We start from the raw sequence: 17536 nt of genomic DNA, 5'->3' as shown, positions 1-17536 counted from the left end.
TGTTCAAATTATCGTGAAGTTTAGCGGTGATATCGCACACTCCCGGAAGAGATTTAGCTGACAAAAACTTTTCTGCAATTTTCTTATTTTTGAGAAGCAGAAGTAAACTGCCGTCGCGAAGCTCGGATATAGTGTTGACATCTTTGCTAATGGCTAGTATACCTTTATGTACGGCAAAACACGATAAACTCGTTAGTGGTTTGTTACCTTCCAATGCTTTTATTATGATGAATTTAGCATCGTCTTTTTTTGTAATTTGTAGTTCTGGGAATAAATCCAGTGGAGTCGTTTCTGCTTTTTTTCGTTTAGGTCTGGAGCTCGGAGAAAGCAGGGCGAACCTGTTATCTCTGAGGCTAGAAGCCCCGGGGGGCATATTGGCAAATTGTTGATTTCTGTCACTGACTTTTAAGCGCGGCTTAGTTAAGTAAACAACAAATGCACGTGTTTTAATACGAATAGCGCTGATAAACAGAATTGAAAACAAACGCACTGTGTTAGAAACGAATCTGTTCACGCTGAGTGATAGTCGGAGACTTATGAGAATTTATTGTCACTTTCTCTTACAGGTACAGATCTCCACAATTATTATGTAAATCTTTTATTTGTTCTACAATAAATGCGATGTTCTCAGTAGCTTGTCAGTGTAGCAGGAAAACTATCTATATAGGAAATCTTGTCACATTAATATTATAATTGTTTTTTTTATCCACTTATCCACCGCAATAAAATATAATTTAAGTGGTATTCTCTCTGAAGTTCCAAAATGTAAAAATATTTGAAAATATAAATGAGCAAACCATTTTCATTTAAAACAAGTAAGGAAGAGCTAAGTTCAGGCGCAACCGAATATTTTATACTCATGCGACTTGGAAGAATCAAAGGCGGGGAAATACTTTAAAGTGTAAAACCAATCATATAGAGTAAAGTCAGCCGGATGTTCGAAAATCCTGATATAAGTTATCTTTTTTAGGCACAAAGATACACTGTTATGAGTAAAACACGCTCACTTGTTTTCATTGGGATAACTCGCTTATTGACCGATATATGCGGAACCATGTCACCATGTCATGTTCGAAAATCTTTATATTAAGTATATGGAGTCTGAGGGAAGTATTGGTCCTATTCAACATTTTTGACACACAGACATACGATTATAACTGAAGTATGTATTATCCCTTAACTTTAGTTATATATATCACACATTGACCGAAATTTTTATCGAAACTCAACTATAGGTACCGGGGTCTAAATATTCGATTCCCAGGGGCTTAAACAGTTTTTATTGAGTTAAAAAATGTTTTGGTCATAAGGTGGCACACGCTGAAGACATTATTGATGCATACTTTTATCCCGTTATATTAATTGCTTCTTGATTTGTGTACTAGAAACTGAATGAATCAAGTAAAATTTAAATTTGTGTCACAATGTGACATTGAAAATGGAATGCCATGTACTAAACTCTGTCGAAATCGTTTGGTCGGGTCCAGAGATATGGGATTTCTCCAAAAAGAAATGTACATAGCAAATTTGGTTCTTGTTGCATTTATGGTAGTTAAGTGTTTGTAATTTGTAACCACCAAAAGAATTACTAAGGTGAGGTTTAGAAAGGTTCTGCGAAAGATTTATGGTTCTTTGAGCGTTGACCACAGCGAATATCGCATTCGATGGAACGATGACATTGACATAGTTCATGTCGTCCGAATGGACGGAAACACTCCAGCTCTGAAAGTATTCGACGCAGTATTCGTCGGGGGAACCAGAGGAAGAGGAAGACCTTCAGTCCGTGGGAAAGACCAGGTGGGGAAGGACCTGGCTTCGCCTTCAAATCTCCAATTGGCGTCACGTAGCGAAAATAAGAAACAAATGACGCGCTGTTGCTAACCGCCAGTAAAGAAGAAAAAGAAGTTTAGAAAAAAGTTTTCAAAATGAGCATAAGAAGTAAACATGCAACTAAAGCAGAAAAGAGTGAAAAAGTGAAAAAAGTGTTTCATCATATGGAGCACCATTATTTAACAGAAAAGAAATATAGTGTAAATATATTATAAATAAATAAAATGCATTTCATTATTTTTAAGAAAAACAACAAATACATTGCTTGATAAAAAATTAAGACGAAATTTTTCCTAAAATTATATAACGTCATCACATGGTTTCATATAATTGGTAGACTATCTTGAGCTATGTATATCACAGTAAATTTGAAAAAAATTACTATTAGATTTAGTATGTATGTAGGTACTGAAAAATTAATTATTCTTTATTAATTTGGGTTGAACACTGTTCAGTTATTGTCGTGTTTGGTTGTGTATTAAAAAAGTTGTGCAAAATGCCAAATAATCGGAAGAAATTAACGCGTAACCAAAAATTTGCATTAGATGAAAGAAAGTGATCTTTTCGGCAAATAGCAATTAGATTTGGATTTTGCTCACTTTCTAAAAGAGTGGAGATGAAAAATCTTCACCTTGTGGATTTAAGTGTCGAAACCATACTTCGACGGCTTCGAGGTCCTTAATTGGGTTCAAAATTATTGGTAACATAATATGTTGCCTGACGAAAGCAAATCTAATTTTCTAATCTCACAAAATTTGCGTTGCGTGCGCCGTTCAGGTAGTGAGAGTTTCCAGGATGAATGTGTAGTAGAGAATGTTAAATTCCCTTAAAGAAAAATAAATTGATGCTGCTTTTCATAACATGTTTTGGGACATCTGCACTTAGTTGATGGAATAATTAATGTACAAAAGTTAGTCAAAAGTCAGTGGTTAATAATTTTATAGTACCCGCAATTGAAAAGCATTAACCTTATACTGATCGACTAATTTTCCAGGATTACTCTGCGCTATGCCTTCGTGCAAAATGGCTATGTTTAGATTAGATGCAAATCTTGTATAAATATCTATACAATATTGGTGTATGTATATCAGTGTTTCCCAAAGTGGGCGATAACGCCCTCTTGTGGGCGCTGCAGGTGTCAAGGGGGGCGGTAAGAGACCCAGAAAGAAAATGGGGGCGTTGTGTAGAGGCCTGGGGGGTTATTTGTAATTTTATTTAGCTAGGAGGCCTCTAAGACAACGACTACATGAGCTCTCAACTCTCAACAACAACTTGTGAACATGAACTAATATGAATTAAAAGATTGCTCAAACTCGGTTCTATATTTCTCTCCGCGTGGTTCATATATCTGTCCTATTTTATTGAATATAGAAAAAATGAAAATCATGCCAATCGGTCGCTCCGTTTCATAACGAGGCATCTCGACAGGATAGAATTTATAGAATACTAAATGTCAAACGTATTGCTATTGCCATTGCCAAATCTGTATGTGGGCTTTTGCTATCATAATATAATCTTTTGCGCAAAGGTGTAGGGTAGGTAGGTTCGAGCTGATGTAGCGAATGCTTTGAGCTCTTGAATAATTTATTTTATCACTTGCGAAATGACGTCGGGTAGGTAGCTGATGTAGCGAACGTTTTGAGCTTTTGAACTCCTTAAATCTTTTATGTGGAAAATAAAAAAAGGATATTTATCCTTTCTAACAAATGTATTTCTGGAAAAAATAAGATAATAAGAAAAGGAGAAAGAGCCTTTTTTACAAATGTATTTCTGGGAAAAATAAGATAATACGAAAAGGAGAAAGATCCTTTTTTTACAAATGTATTTCTATGAAAAATAAGAATTCATATTTTTGGACTACTATGTAATAATTGTGCTTAAGCATTCCTATATAAACAATTTAATATTTATTTTATATTCATTTGTGGTTTTGCGCGCAATAGATGAGCATTACTTACGCCTCCTTTACACTACTCGCGAAGTTAAACGTATTTCTCAAAGCAAAACAATGTCGGAAGTAAAAAAGAAGAGACGGCAATACTGTGCGGAATACATTAAATTCGGATTCATTGAAAATCCCACAAACCCATCCTCGCCTTTGTGTCTTCTATGTCTAAAAACATTTTCGAATGAAGCAATGAAGCCTTCAAGACAGCAAGATCATTTGAATAAAATGCATCCAGATAAGAGAGACAAGAATGTAGCATATTTTCAAGACCTAGAGAAGAAGCATAATACTCAGTCAAGTGTAGCAAAACTATTTTCGGCGGCTGCTAAGCAAGATGACGACGGACTTCGAGCTTCGTACAATATCTCTTTGTTAATTGCTCAAAAAGGCAAACCACATAACATCGGAGAAGAGTTAATATTGCCAGCAATAAATGAAGTAAAAACTACCGTGCTTCATAAACCGGCCGCAGATATTATCCGAAAAATTCCTTTGAGTAATAATTCTGTGCAAAGACGAATTGATGAAATGGTTGAAAACATTGAAGAATCATTGTGCGATCACCTGAGGTCAAGTCAATTTTCAATTCAGCTGGATGAGTCCACTTTACCAACTAATGAAGCATTGTTGTTGGCTTACGTGATTTTTATTAAAGATGAGAAAATATGTGAAGAACTTATTTGATAGAAATTTAGAGACCGATACAAAAGGCGAAACCATATTCAATATATTGGAAAAGTTTTGCGATGAGAAAGAGACTCCTTTGAAAAATATTATTTTAGTTGCTACGGATGACGCTCCGGCTATGACAGGGTACCATAAAGGCTTAATAGCGTACTTAAAAAATAAAATTCCAGACGTCCTTGGTATACATTGCGTTATTCATAGACAACATTTAGTTGCTAGAAACTTAAGTGAAAAACTATTTCAATCACTGCAATATGTCATCAAAGCAGTCAATAAAATCCGCAACAGCTCTTTGAATGATAGATTATTTCATCAGCTTTGTGTTACTAATGACGAGGATTTCAAGACAAGCTCATAACATCAAAGAATAATATACATAGCTTACATGACAGATCTGTATAAATTGTTCAACGACATGAATCTCCAACTGCAAGGCGATAAACTAAATTTAATTAAAACAAAAAAGTCGCTGCTGCTTTCGCAGCCAAACTGCTTCTTCACAAAAATAATCTGGGCAGACGTCAGTTTCACAATTTTCCGAATTTATCAGTATCATGCAGTAACGACGAATTGTTTGCCTACTGCCTCCACCTCCACATTGACTTCACCGAACGATACCAGGACATTTTGAACTTGGAAATACCAGACTGACTGTTGGATACGTTTTCAAATGTCAACACAGCAATGTCACCTCAGCTGGAAGAAGAACTTATAGAATTGACAACAAACGAGGAAATAAAAATCAAGTTCAAAAATCGTTACCAAGAATTTTGGCTACAAAAACCGATCTCGCAATTGTACCCTGGATTTTGGTCATATTTGTGTGAACGTGGATTTAGCGCTGTAACAACACTGCTTACTAAAAATAGAAATCGTTTGCTTGTTACCGAACGTGGCGACTTGCGACTGTTCTTGAGTAAATTTTAACCTGATATTAACAAACTTATTAAACAGCATCAGATTCATCCTTCACATTAGTTTTTATATATGGATCGATTATTTTATTTTTATTTTTAAATAAAATATTCTCTGTTTTAATACTATAAAGTTGTGTTTCAATAATCATTGTTATTGGCAGGTGGAGCCCGTAAGAGTTAACTTGAGACCTAAGCGCCGTTGTATGTTACCTACTGCGCTCAGGTTTAGAGTTGCTGGTTATAGTAAAAGTTTCGTTTAGAATTCTCCGTTAGTATACATATATAGGTCACAATAATTAATTTGAAGTTATAGTGGTTTTTAAATAGGTGAAAAAATGGGTTAGCGCCCCCAAAAATATTTATTCTCAAAGTGGGCGGTAGACAAAATAAGTTTGGGAACCACTGGTGTATATGAACATAATCAGCTCGAATTTTTATTTTTATTTGGCCAATACAATAAACGATCTAAGGATTCAACGCTTGAATTTTCGAGAAAAAATTTGGTGTATGACAAACAAATAAAAATTAACCTAATATTCTGACGTTCCCTTAGGAGAAAAGAAAGTGTACAAGCATTCATATCGATATCTCAAAAACTGAGGATCTAGTTCGCTTATATTATTGGCTAAATAGACTCAACTCGTCCTGCTTATCATTTATATACATACTACTGGGGTTTACGCTTGTATTCCTGAAATACATAAAGTGCATTCCGCGATAAAATTATTCAACAAAGAAGTTCCATTAAATTTTTTCTGCGGAATAAATTTTCTGGTGCCGAAAAGTTCAGAATGTTGGAAAAGGCCTTCGGTGATAATTGTTTGTCGCGAGCAAGTTTTTTTTTATTGGTACAAAATATTCAAAGAGGGTCGAAAACGCGTTGACTACGAATCACGTCGAAGACGGTCATCAACATCAATTGATGATCAACACGTCAACAAAATAATGGAATTGGTGTTTGATAATAAATCATCCACTCGGTTAGTAGTCAGAGATCTTACTGGCATCGCTCGAATATCGGAAGGATCAGTTAAAACCACTTTGAAAGTTTGTTGGGCCTTAGAAAAGTGAAAGTAAGATTGGTTCTAAATTCACTAATTTTTTTTCGAAAAACAGCGTCGCGTTAACGTCTGTGAAACAATGCGTTATGACCAGGATGTCATAAAACGTATTATTACTGACGATGAGTCTTGGATCTATGTTTACGACCAGACGATCAATCGGCCGAATATCGTGGCAAAGGTGAGCCGAAGTCGAAAAAATCAAAGTTATGTCGACAGATTTCTTCGATTATCGAGAGGTTGTGCACTCCGAATTCCTTCCGTTTGGCCTAACTGTCAGCGAGGAATTCTCTTTAACTGTTATGCGTCGTTTGTGCGCAGCTATTCGTAATAAGAAGTCGGAGTTATGGGCCGACAGCTCTTGGATTTTGCAATACGATAATGCACCGTCGAATACTGCATTGATTTTTCGTGAGTTTTACGCAAATTTTCAACACCGCATTCGCCAGACCATCGTATTCGCCTGATTTACATTTTAAAATTATGAAAAAATTCTTACTATTTGTTGCTCATATTGTTTGAATTTTATTGGATCTCCGGCGTTTCCTTCTGAGTGTTACAAACTTCATGACAAACTTTATATACCATGTCCAGGGCTTAACAAAAGTCGTTTATAAGTTGAACTTCACAGTTACTGATTATTTGTGTAAAATGGATGCAAAACGTTTGACAAATTATGCAACATTGCAATCGGAATTCCCATCTTGAATGCACCCATAGTTATCTTTCCGAACTACTCAAATTCTTTACTTATACATCGAGTTACTTGACCATCGGCAGAAATAAAAAATACCGCGAAACCCCTATTCAACCAACGTGTGTGAATTTTATGTATTTATCCAATTCTATTATTGATACTAACTTTTCTGATATGTCAACGTACTTTAATGCTACCGGGTCCTAGACCGGTTCTACTATTACTGTTATAGTATATTTAAAATAAAAATAATAAATAAATAATAAAAATACAAAGCCTTCAAGGAGAGATCGTTAAGACATGCCTCACTTTAGACGACCTTCGATCTCTTCCACTGATGAAAATATTAAAAAAGGGAAGGATATGGTGCTTGAAAATCGTCATGCAAGTAGGAGAGATGGCAAGAGAGCTCGACGTCTCCCCCGAGTCCGTTCGAATGATTTTGGGTATGAAAAGCGTTCTTGCACGACTTGTCCCGATAAAGCCGAATATAAAGCCAAAAACACAATGAATACCATTGATCAACCACCGTATTCACCAGATTTGGCTCCGTGTTATTTTTCTTGTTCCCCAAACTGAAAGTGCCGCTTCGTGGAACCCATTTTTAGTCGATCAAAGAGTAAACAAAATTCGCAGAAGGAGCCGAAGGCTATCCAAAAATGAAAATTATGAAAAGTGTTCGAAACACTAGAAACATTTTTGGCAGAAGTGTATTACATCAGGTGGGGATAACTTTGAAAGCTACGAAATAGATATTTATGAATAATTAAATTTTTTTGCGTTTTATTTACAATTTTCTCAAAAGTTTTTAAAAGACAGATCGCACTAATCAAGAAACTCGAAGTTGAAATAAATTAAAAATTCCTTAAATATAATTTTTTCGTGAATTTTTATTATCTCACATAGTCACAGGCTTATTTGTTATTTATATTGATCACAATGGCGCTTGTTTTTATTTTTTTAGATATGTCTCTTGTTGCAACTTGATACATATTACTCTATGGCGGCTGGTATTGCAGGGTGCGGAATTGGGCCATTGTAACGTTCTCGAAATGCCGTCAATAGAAAACCTAAGCACATATTAAAATTAAGCCCCAAATTAAGATCCAAAACTCCCATTTGGTACAGATTTTTCCAATAGAAAAGGGCCCCTGTGGCCTGAAAACTGGGTGTATTCGCATCTTTAATAAATTAAATGTACATATCTTACAAACCACTAGAGCTAAGTCTATCTAAGTCTATCGATTAAACTTGCTGGAAAAAGTCATACGGTGTGAAATGGATGAACCATATAACAGTTATGTTAAAAATTACTGAAACAGCTAACTTAAAACGCTAGAAGCAATAAATTTCACAGGAAAGAAGATTCTTAAAGACTTCAAAGGAATCGGTGTAAAATCGGACAATGGCTTTTCAGTACCCGCCTGTGATATCTCATGCTTATATCGTGAAATCCATTGATCATGTGGGAAACTTCGAAAATATCATTATATTCAGACAATGTCCCATTGGAGGATGGAGCATGTGTAGAAGCTCACGCAAGTGAGGGAAGTTCTCTGATCGCCATTCACTTGGGAGTGGCCAGAAACGATTCTTTTACATAAGACTCAAGCAGCTCACCACTTCCGGTCTTGGACCAAGTATCCTCTGGGTAGCCCAAGAACATCCGTTCGAAGGCGAGCTAAAGTGAGAAGGCGAAACATCGCCTCCGCAGGGTTGTGCGTTGGGTTTGGGACCCGCCACGTAAAAAAAACACCCCCAATGAAAGGAAACAACAAGCCTCGGATGAGAAAGAAAGGTTCGACGTCAAGAAGCTGCAATCACAACAGACAGCCGAACGATTTTCTACTCGGCTTGCACTCCTGCTCTCTGAGAGCACTCGTCAACAACTCGGTATAAGGGAACTGTGGGCGGCATTTCAAACTCCTTACGTACAGATGCAACCGAAACCAATGGTTTTCGGAAAGTGCAAAGGAACAGCTGATCCGACGAGGAGTGCCGTGTCGCAGCGGAGAGAAAACAGACTGCCTACCTCGCAACATTACAATCGACCACAACACGTGCGGGATGGGATAGATACCGAAAGTTGAAGAGAGAAGCGAGATGCATTTGCAGACAGAAAAAGAAAGAGGCCGAAATGCGTGAGTATGAAGAGCTTGATAAGCTGGCCGACAGGGGTAATGCTCGAAAATTTTACGAAAATAGGCGGCTAACTGAAGGTTTCAACACCGGAGCATACTCTTCTACAACCCTCCAAAGGTGATCTAGTGACCGATGCCCAGAGCATAGTTAAATTATGGAGGGCACACTTCTCCAGCCTGCTGAATGGCATTGAACGTACAACGCCAGGAGAAGGCGAACCCGATTCCCCAACCAATGACGATGGAGCAGACGTTCCATTGCCGGCCGAGCTATTCAAACAGGGCGGCGAAGAACTGATAAGGAGCATGCGGCAGCTTCCTTGAAATATATGGTCTGACGAAAACATGCCCAACGATTAGAATTTATGTGTACTCAGCCCAATCCATAAAAAAGAAGACCCCACAATCTGCGCCAACTACCGTGGGAAAAGCCTCCTCAACATCGCGTATAAGGTTCTATCGAGCGTAGTGTGTGAAAGATTAAAGCCCACCGTCAACAAACTGATTGGACCTTATTAGTGTGGCTTTAGACCTGGCAAATCAACAACCAACTAGATATTCACCATGCGCCAAATCTGGGAAAAGACCCGTGAAAGGAGAATCGACACACACCACCTCTTCGTCGATTTCAAAGCTGCTTTCGACAGCACGAAAAGGAGCTGCCTTTACGCTGCGATGTCTGAATTTGGTATTCCCGCAAAACTAATACGGCTGTGTAAACTGACGTTGAGCAACACGAAAAGCTCCGTCAGGATCGGGAAGGACCTCTCCAAGCCGTTCGATACCAAACGAGGTTTCAGACAAGGCGACTCCCTATCGTGCGACTTCTTCAACCTGCTGCTAAAGAAAATAATTCGAGGTGCTTAACTTAAGCGAGCACGTACAATCTTTTATAAGAGTATACAGCTGCTGGCGTACGCCGATGATATTGATATCATCGGCCTCAACACAAGGAAGCAATGCAAATGAGTCTGGCAGTGAACGAGGGCAAGACGAAATATCTCTTATCATCAAACAAACAGTCGTCGCACTCGCGACTTGGCTCTCACGTCACTGTTGACAGTGATAACTTTGAAGTCGTAGATAATTTCGTCTATCTTGGAATCAGCGTAAATACCACCAACAATGTCAGCCTGGAAATCCAACGCAGGATAACTCTTGCCAACAGGTGCTACCTCGGACTGAGTAGGCAATTGAGAAGCAAAATCCGCTCTCGAAGCACAAAAACCAAACTCTATAAGTCACTCATAATTCCCGTCCTCCTATATGGTGCAGAGGCCTGGACGATGACAACAACTGATGGGTAGACGTTGCGAGTTTTCGAGAGAAAAGTTCTGCGGAAGATTTATGGTCCTTTGCGCGTTAGCCACGGCGAATACCGCATTCGATGGAACGACATCGACATAGTTCAGCGAATTAAAAGACAGCGGCTACGCTGGCTAGGTCATGTTGTCCGGATGGACGAAAACACTCCAGCTCTGAAAGTATTCGACGCAGTACCTGCCGGGGGAAGCAGAGGAAGAGGAAGACCTCCACTCCGTTGGAAGGACCAAGTGGAGAAGGACCTGGATTCGCTTGGAATATCCAATTGGCGCCACGTAGCGAAAAGAAGAAACGACTGGCGCGCTGTTGTTAACTCGGCTATAATCGCATAAGCGGTGTCTACGCCAATTAAAAAGAATAAGTTTGCATTTAGTTCTTTGCGTCTCGAGAATTAACATATTTTTCCGTATTTTGCGGCCTTATCAAAATTTTGGGAAGAAATAAATACAGATCGGACCTTAAAACAAAAATGAAAGAAGATTTTAAAAATGGCCTTTCGCAAAAAGAAAGATCGTTACAATATTCCATACATAAATCAACGATTTGCCGTATTATTCGGACTGAGAACATCAACACAGTTCGCAGAGAAGGTAGACCTCGTGCTACAACCGTAAGAGAAGACCGGCAAATAAAAAATGTTTTTACAAAATAGCGCAAAGCAGTTCCAAGAGAAGCTAAAACCGAAGTTCAACTCGACGTGAGTCTCTCCACTATCAAAAGACGGGTCTTGGAGTTTGGTCTGCGTAGTTACTACAAAAAAATCCTTTGTGTCTGCAAAAAGTTAAAGCGAGGTTGGGATTTGCTCGATCACACTTAAATTGGACTAAGCAGAATTGGAACTTAATTTTATGTCATCTGACCATCGAAATTCAACCTCAGAGGCTCAGAAAGCAAAGCATATGTTCGGCGTCCCCAAGGTGAAAAATATAATCCAAGGTATATTATGGTGTGGGGGTGCTTCTCTGGTAATGTTATTGGTCCAATTCATCATATAACTGACACGATGACAGCTGTAAATTGCAGGGACATTTTAACTAATGTTATGCTGTCGTTTTCCGATTGGGAAATGTCACTTGTATGGATTTTCCAACATGATAACGACCCTAAACACACGTCCAGGCTCGTGAAATCGTGGTTAGAAGGAAATCTTATAAAGACCGTGGTGTGGCCGGCACAGTCTCCCGATGTCAACCTGATGGAGAATATGTGGATAATGGTTAAACGTAAAATAGGCACTGAAATATTCCGGAATGGTGATGAACTTTTCGCCAGATTGGAAAGGGAACGGAAAGCGATCCCTTACAGTTACATTGAAAGTCTAGTAGCATGAAGGCCTAGAAGATGTGCTGAAGTTATTAAAAATAACGGTTTTGCAACTAAATATTAAAATTTTTTTAATATTTTTAGAATACTTGAAAGTTGCAAATGTTTTGAACTCAAGAATTTTGACTTTGGTTTATTTAATGCCTCTTTACCACTTCAAGCAAATGAATTAATATTTCAGTTTTTATGATTTTTTGTATAAACAAGACCTCCAATTTAAAAAATATATATAGATAAATGAATACTTCGTCAAAAGTTAAAGAAATGGTTTTAAATAAAGTAGTTAATATTTTGACCACCACTGTATGTATGCATATTTGTATGTTGGTAACTTTTTTTTCAGTTGTACTAAAACTGTGTGCATGTGTAGCTGTAGCCAGTGTTTGAAAAACTACGCTACTCTCGTAGCATTTCATTTTACCCTTGCTACCGCTCTCACTTTGTCGGGAGCCACAGCATAGCCTTAGCATAACAATGTAAAGTATGTGCTCTAGTCTGCTCCGAGTTTTGTTAGGTAAAAAACTATAGCTGGAGCGGGAGCAAAAAATTAAATTCTGCGCTATGCTCTGGCGTAGCGGTAGCAAAAAATTGGGGCGGTAGCACAGCAGAGCTAATGGAAATTTTCATGTGCTACAGCTCCCGCATGTGTTTGTAGTTTTTTTTCTTTTTTGCTATTTTCTGTCATTTACAAGTATGGTACAAGTTGGTATATAAAAGAAAGTCGTTTATAACTCAAGAATGGCTGAACCGATTTGGCTTGAAATTGGTGGAGAGGTAGCTTAGAAGCAGGGTAAGGACATAGGATACATTTTATCTCTTTATGCTAAAATTCAATACAACTCATAAATACAAAAATTATATTTCAAATCATAAGCATTTGTTCAAAATTTATGTAAGAATCATTTGAAAATTTTAGTAATTCAAAAATAGAAAGAAATAAGTAAAAATTTTCATATCCAAACATGCTTAGTATATGGATTATACTGATTTTGCTCCTTAACCAGGTAGTTTTCTTTTAAGACGAACCTGTCCGATATATTTAATATCACAACAAAAAATTGCATTGGAATTTTCATCGTCAAGGCACTGCGGATACTTTGCTAGATTATTGGTCAAGGACGCAAATGCATTCATAACAAACCAAACGGGATATCTAACATAAAGATATAGCGGAATAATTGGAGTGTTGATAAAAAGGTTTATTATAATTTTAGATATACAGAAATCTTTTCGATTCTTTGCAATATACATTGAAGTATGTATATGCGTACAATTTCAAACTGATTCTTCCTAAAAAATGATAAAATTACTAAATATTGGGAATGGTAGAATAGAACTGCAAATACGCAGTGCAATGGATTAAAATTGGTTCTGGTAATCAGTAGATGAATATTAACCACGTGTATTCCAAAAGATAAAGGCGAAGTCTCTAAACCTGATTTTTCCACGAAATTCGCATTTTTTTGTATAACTGACAAGAGCTACAGCGTCTAAAGTCAAAGCGATGCCATAAAATACCTCTGATCTGTAGGAATTTAAAGATAAAAAACCAAGATTGTAGAGTATTTTCTATGGAAAATTTTTACATGCCTCGGTCCACTTCTTAATGTTAATATGTAGGGCTAAAATTTTCAGGGAATTTTTTTTTGGGTATTTCCCAGGAAATTTCGTGACGGGACCGAACAAAATTACTAATTCAAAAAAATAAAAACACCCTAATGTATATAAAAAGGGGGAAAGTATATGTAGTTAAAATTAATTTCGAAAATTCATAGTAATTGAGTATTGTAATACATTTGGAATAGATGATGTTCTTGGTAATATAAAAATGGTAAATATTTTACATAATAAAAAAATTTTATAATTTATTATCTAATTCACTTTATTAATATATTTCCTAAAATATTTGATTTTAGATTTATAAAGTCACTTGACGCTACAAGTGCCAAAATGATTTGCAAAATATTTTTTTGTTTGAATTATTTAATTAATTCAAATATTATGACAGAAAATAGCAAAAAAGAAAAAAAACGACAAACACATGCGGGAAAATTTTCATTAGCTCTGCTGTGCTACCGCTCCCAATTTTTGCTACCGCTACGCCAGAGCATAGCGCAGAATTTAATTTTTTGCTCCCGCTCCAGCTATAGTTTTTTACCTAACAAAACTCCGAGCAGAGTAGAGCACATACTTTACATTGTTATGCTAAGGCTATGCTGTGGCTCCCGACAAAGTGAGAGCAGTAGCGATAGCATAGCAATAATTTTAGAAATTTTGCTGCTACGGAGTAGTAAATGAGAACCCTGGGTGTAGCACATGAAAATTTTTATTAGCTCTGCTCTATTACCGCTCCCAATTTTTTGCTACCGCTACACCAGAGCAGAACTCAGCACTTCTTTTTTTCTCTGGCTACAGCTATAGTTTTTTGCGTAACAAAACTCGGAGCAGAGCAGAGCACATACTTTTACATTGTTGCGCTGTAGCTCCCAAAAAATGAGAGCGGTGGAAATAGCAAAATGAAATGCTTCAGGAGTAGCGTAGTTTTTCAAACGCTGTTAAAATCATAACATATAGTATAAACGTAAAGGCTACATATTTCATTACAATTATATGATAGCATGTGGCTGCAGTTTCGATTTTAGAAGTAACTAACTGGAACATTATGTGTATTTTGATTTGAGTCAATTGTATTCATAAAATGCCATATGTCATATTGCCTAAAATAATAAAACTGTATATTAACATTATTTCATTTCTATGTAGATTCTTAAATAAACATCTTAACCAAACGAAATGCGAAAAGAGTACAACTAAAATGAACAGTATGAATGAAAAAAGTAATATTAACCCAGATATGGACAAATCGACATCTGCAATGAATGTATATCCAACACAGCCTTTAAACCATGTTACATCGAAACTTGATTGTCTTGAAATGCACTCCATGTATCCAGATGTGCCGTATGTAAATCCATACTGTAGTCCTCGAACTAATCGTCGAAGGCCTCCATTAAGAGAATCTCGTCGGGTTTCAACGGAACAATCTGGAAGTTTTTTACAATTAAATCAATACAAACTTATGGACCAAATTGGTCAGGTAATTAAATTCATTTGATTTATCTTGAAATATTTCAAAGAGTTATGCATTTGAATACTAATAACCTTTCTAATTCCTTGAAATGATCTTGGATGTAGTAAAGGCCCAGCAATAAAGATAAAAAACAAGCTTAAGTCTGCGTAGAAACGTCACTTGCTTAAGGGAAATGCGAAACTGGTCGTACCTTCCGTACGGAAACACCTGCTTTCACGTTTTGTTAACGAATCAATTATTTTGAGTTTAAAAATGACAGACGTCTAGCATTTCATCAAAAATTTAATTCAAAATGGAAAAAAATAAATTTTGTACGTTAAACGAGATAGTGATAGTTGTCAGTGAAAACTCAGCGAAAACACACGTTGTCGGTCCGAACGACTTAGATTCCACAACCCACAAATGTGTTTTCAATGTCGGTCCGAACATAGCATAAGGGTACCGCAAAGACGTCATGACGTCCGTTAACGGTACGATCGTTGTTGGGGCAAAACGACACTTCACCGCTTATCAACAGCGTCTGCATTGTATTGGGAAATACATTTATCACGTATCACCTCACTCATACTGAGTGAAAATCTGCTATGGTACATAACGTTCAACACTTTGAGTTGTCTTTGATAACTCTACTGACTCTGGATACGTTAAAGTTCTAATTCTGTATGGACGAGCCATTGATTCAAGGGAAGAACCTAACGGAAATCTTCGATTTTTCACGAAATTATGTTATTCGTGTTATTTGATGACGATTAATGTGCCATACAAGGTGGGATCCAAAGAAAACAGGACTTTTTGAATCTAGCGCCCCCTGATGGCGCAATCTATATGTCGACCGGTGCGTTAGAATCTGCTATATTTATCGATTGGAAGTGAAGTAATTGTTTTGTGTTATCGGTGCGAAAATAAGCTTCGAACAAAGAGCCAACATTAAATTTTGTTTTAAAATTGGTAAAACTTTTTCCGAAACGTTTCAATTGATGAAACAAGTTTATGGCGATGATTGCCTATCCCTTAGCAGAGTGCACGAGTGGTTTCAACGTTTTCAAAGTGATCGTGAGGATATAAATGGCGATCAAGATATGGGCCAATCAAAATATGTGCTCACCGAAAATTCCATCGAAACTGTGCGTGAATTCATCAAAAATCAGCCGAAATCATCATTAAAATTCATGGAAGTGGAATTGAACATCTCTAAAACGTCGATTTATCGCATTTTGACCGAACATTTGGGCTTACGAAAGGTTTGTGCACAGTTTGTTCCGCACAAATTGACTGACTACCGAAATTGCCTCAGAATCCAACATACGAAGGACATTATTATAGAGGTTTATTTGACCATGACCAGTTTGACATTTTAACCATTAGCCACTCCCCGTATTCACCTGATTTGGCACCGTGAGACTTCTTCCTTCTCGAAAAAATGCATTTGCCCATGAAAGGAAAGCGTAATGCAGACGTAAAGGCTATTCAAAAGCACGGGCATACTGGCGGCTGAACACTCGTCCGACATGCTTTTGGACCGTGCTAAAAGCTATGTTGAAGCTTAAGGAGACTATTTTGAATAAAATAAATTGATTTTGCCAAAAAAAAACCATTTGTTCTGTTTTTTTTAAGACTTGTTTACTTTGGAACGCACGTTGTACTCTTTCTCTTTACCCTTTTCGAATATTTAATTGTCTTGCATGTCATTCGCTTGCTTTCATGTTCCTTCTGTTCCCTAATTTGGTGCTGGCTGCTATTAACAAAACGTTTGTGAGCTTATTGTATTGGTTCGCAATTACTTATCCGCCGTTTATTAGGGAAAGTAAATTACTTATTAACAGTAAAAATAATGACTTTTGACATTTTTATGAGCAAAATAATGTAAATTTGGGCCTTGGAAAAATAAATTTACAAAATTTGATTACTGACAGAACGGGAGGGTTCATTATGCTTATGTAATTGTTTTTTTTTTTGTCTCGGCTCGTAGAGAGCTAGAAATCATTTCACTGCAGCATACCCCGGTAAACAACATTGCGGGACTTTGTTTTCTGAGTAAATAAAAAGATTTCTTGCTCTCGACACACGCGAGCAACCCACGTATAATTGTCCGTGGGAGAAGCAAGGGGTGCCCAGGTGAACGCCGGCTTCTTTTATATTTTATCCTTGACTTTTATTTGTTTTGATAAAGAAAGCCGCTTTTAAAGGAAATTTGAACTAGAGTTTGAACTGGAACTAGAAGGGAAAGCTTATGGGTAATATAGGGATTCTGAGTCTCAACACCGTCACTCCTTTCGCCAGCTAAAATGTTGGCCTGGAGTGAGTACACCTGACATGTCGAGAAATTTAAGAACTCTACAGGGTTTAAAATTGCGTCTCAAGTATCATCACCTTGTCTATTGAGATGAGGTTCCTACCTCACCTTGAACATGCTCTAATAATCTTTTATTAATTTTTTCTATGAATTCGTTTTTGGGCGCCATGATAGCTCTTTGGCACAACGACTCCTCGTGAGCCCAGTTTTCTTGTAAGCTCAGAA

At 37.1% G+C, this 17536-nt stretch overlaps 1 protein-coding gene across 3 annotated transcripts in view; it reads left to right on the top strand.

Moving 5' to 3' along the window:
- LOC120780499 (calcium/calmodulin-dependent protein kinase kinase 2) overlaps positions 1 to 17536 on the top strand; it is a 284681-nt gene that overhangs the window by 102747 nt on the left and 164398 nt on the right. For all 3 annotated transcript variants that reach the window (XR_005705883.1, XM_040112775.1, XM_040112774.1), the window contains exon 2: positions 14691 to 15024. Coding sequence is in view for 2 of the 3 variants with exons in the window: in XM_040112775.1 (XP_039968709.1) it covers positions 14743 to 15024 (282 nt within the window). In the remaining variant the exon portion in view is untranslated. The remainder of the gene's footprint in view (positions 1 to 14690; positions 15025 to 17536) is intronic.

This window comes from Bactrocera tryoni, unplaced genomic scaffold (genome assembly GCF_016617805.1).
Source record: "Bactrocera tryoni isolate S06 unplaced genomic scaffold, CSIRO_BtryS06_freeze2 scaffold_25, whole genome shotgun sequence".
NCBI lineage: Eukaryota > Metazoa > Arthropoda > Insecta > Diptera > Tephritidae > Bactrocera > Bactrocera tryoni.
This window is presented reverse-complemented; position numbering and strand designations above follow the sequence as displayed.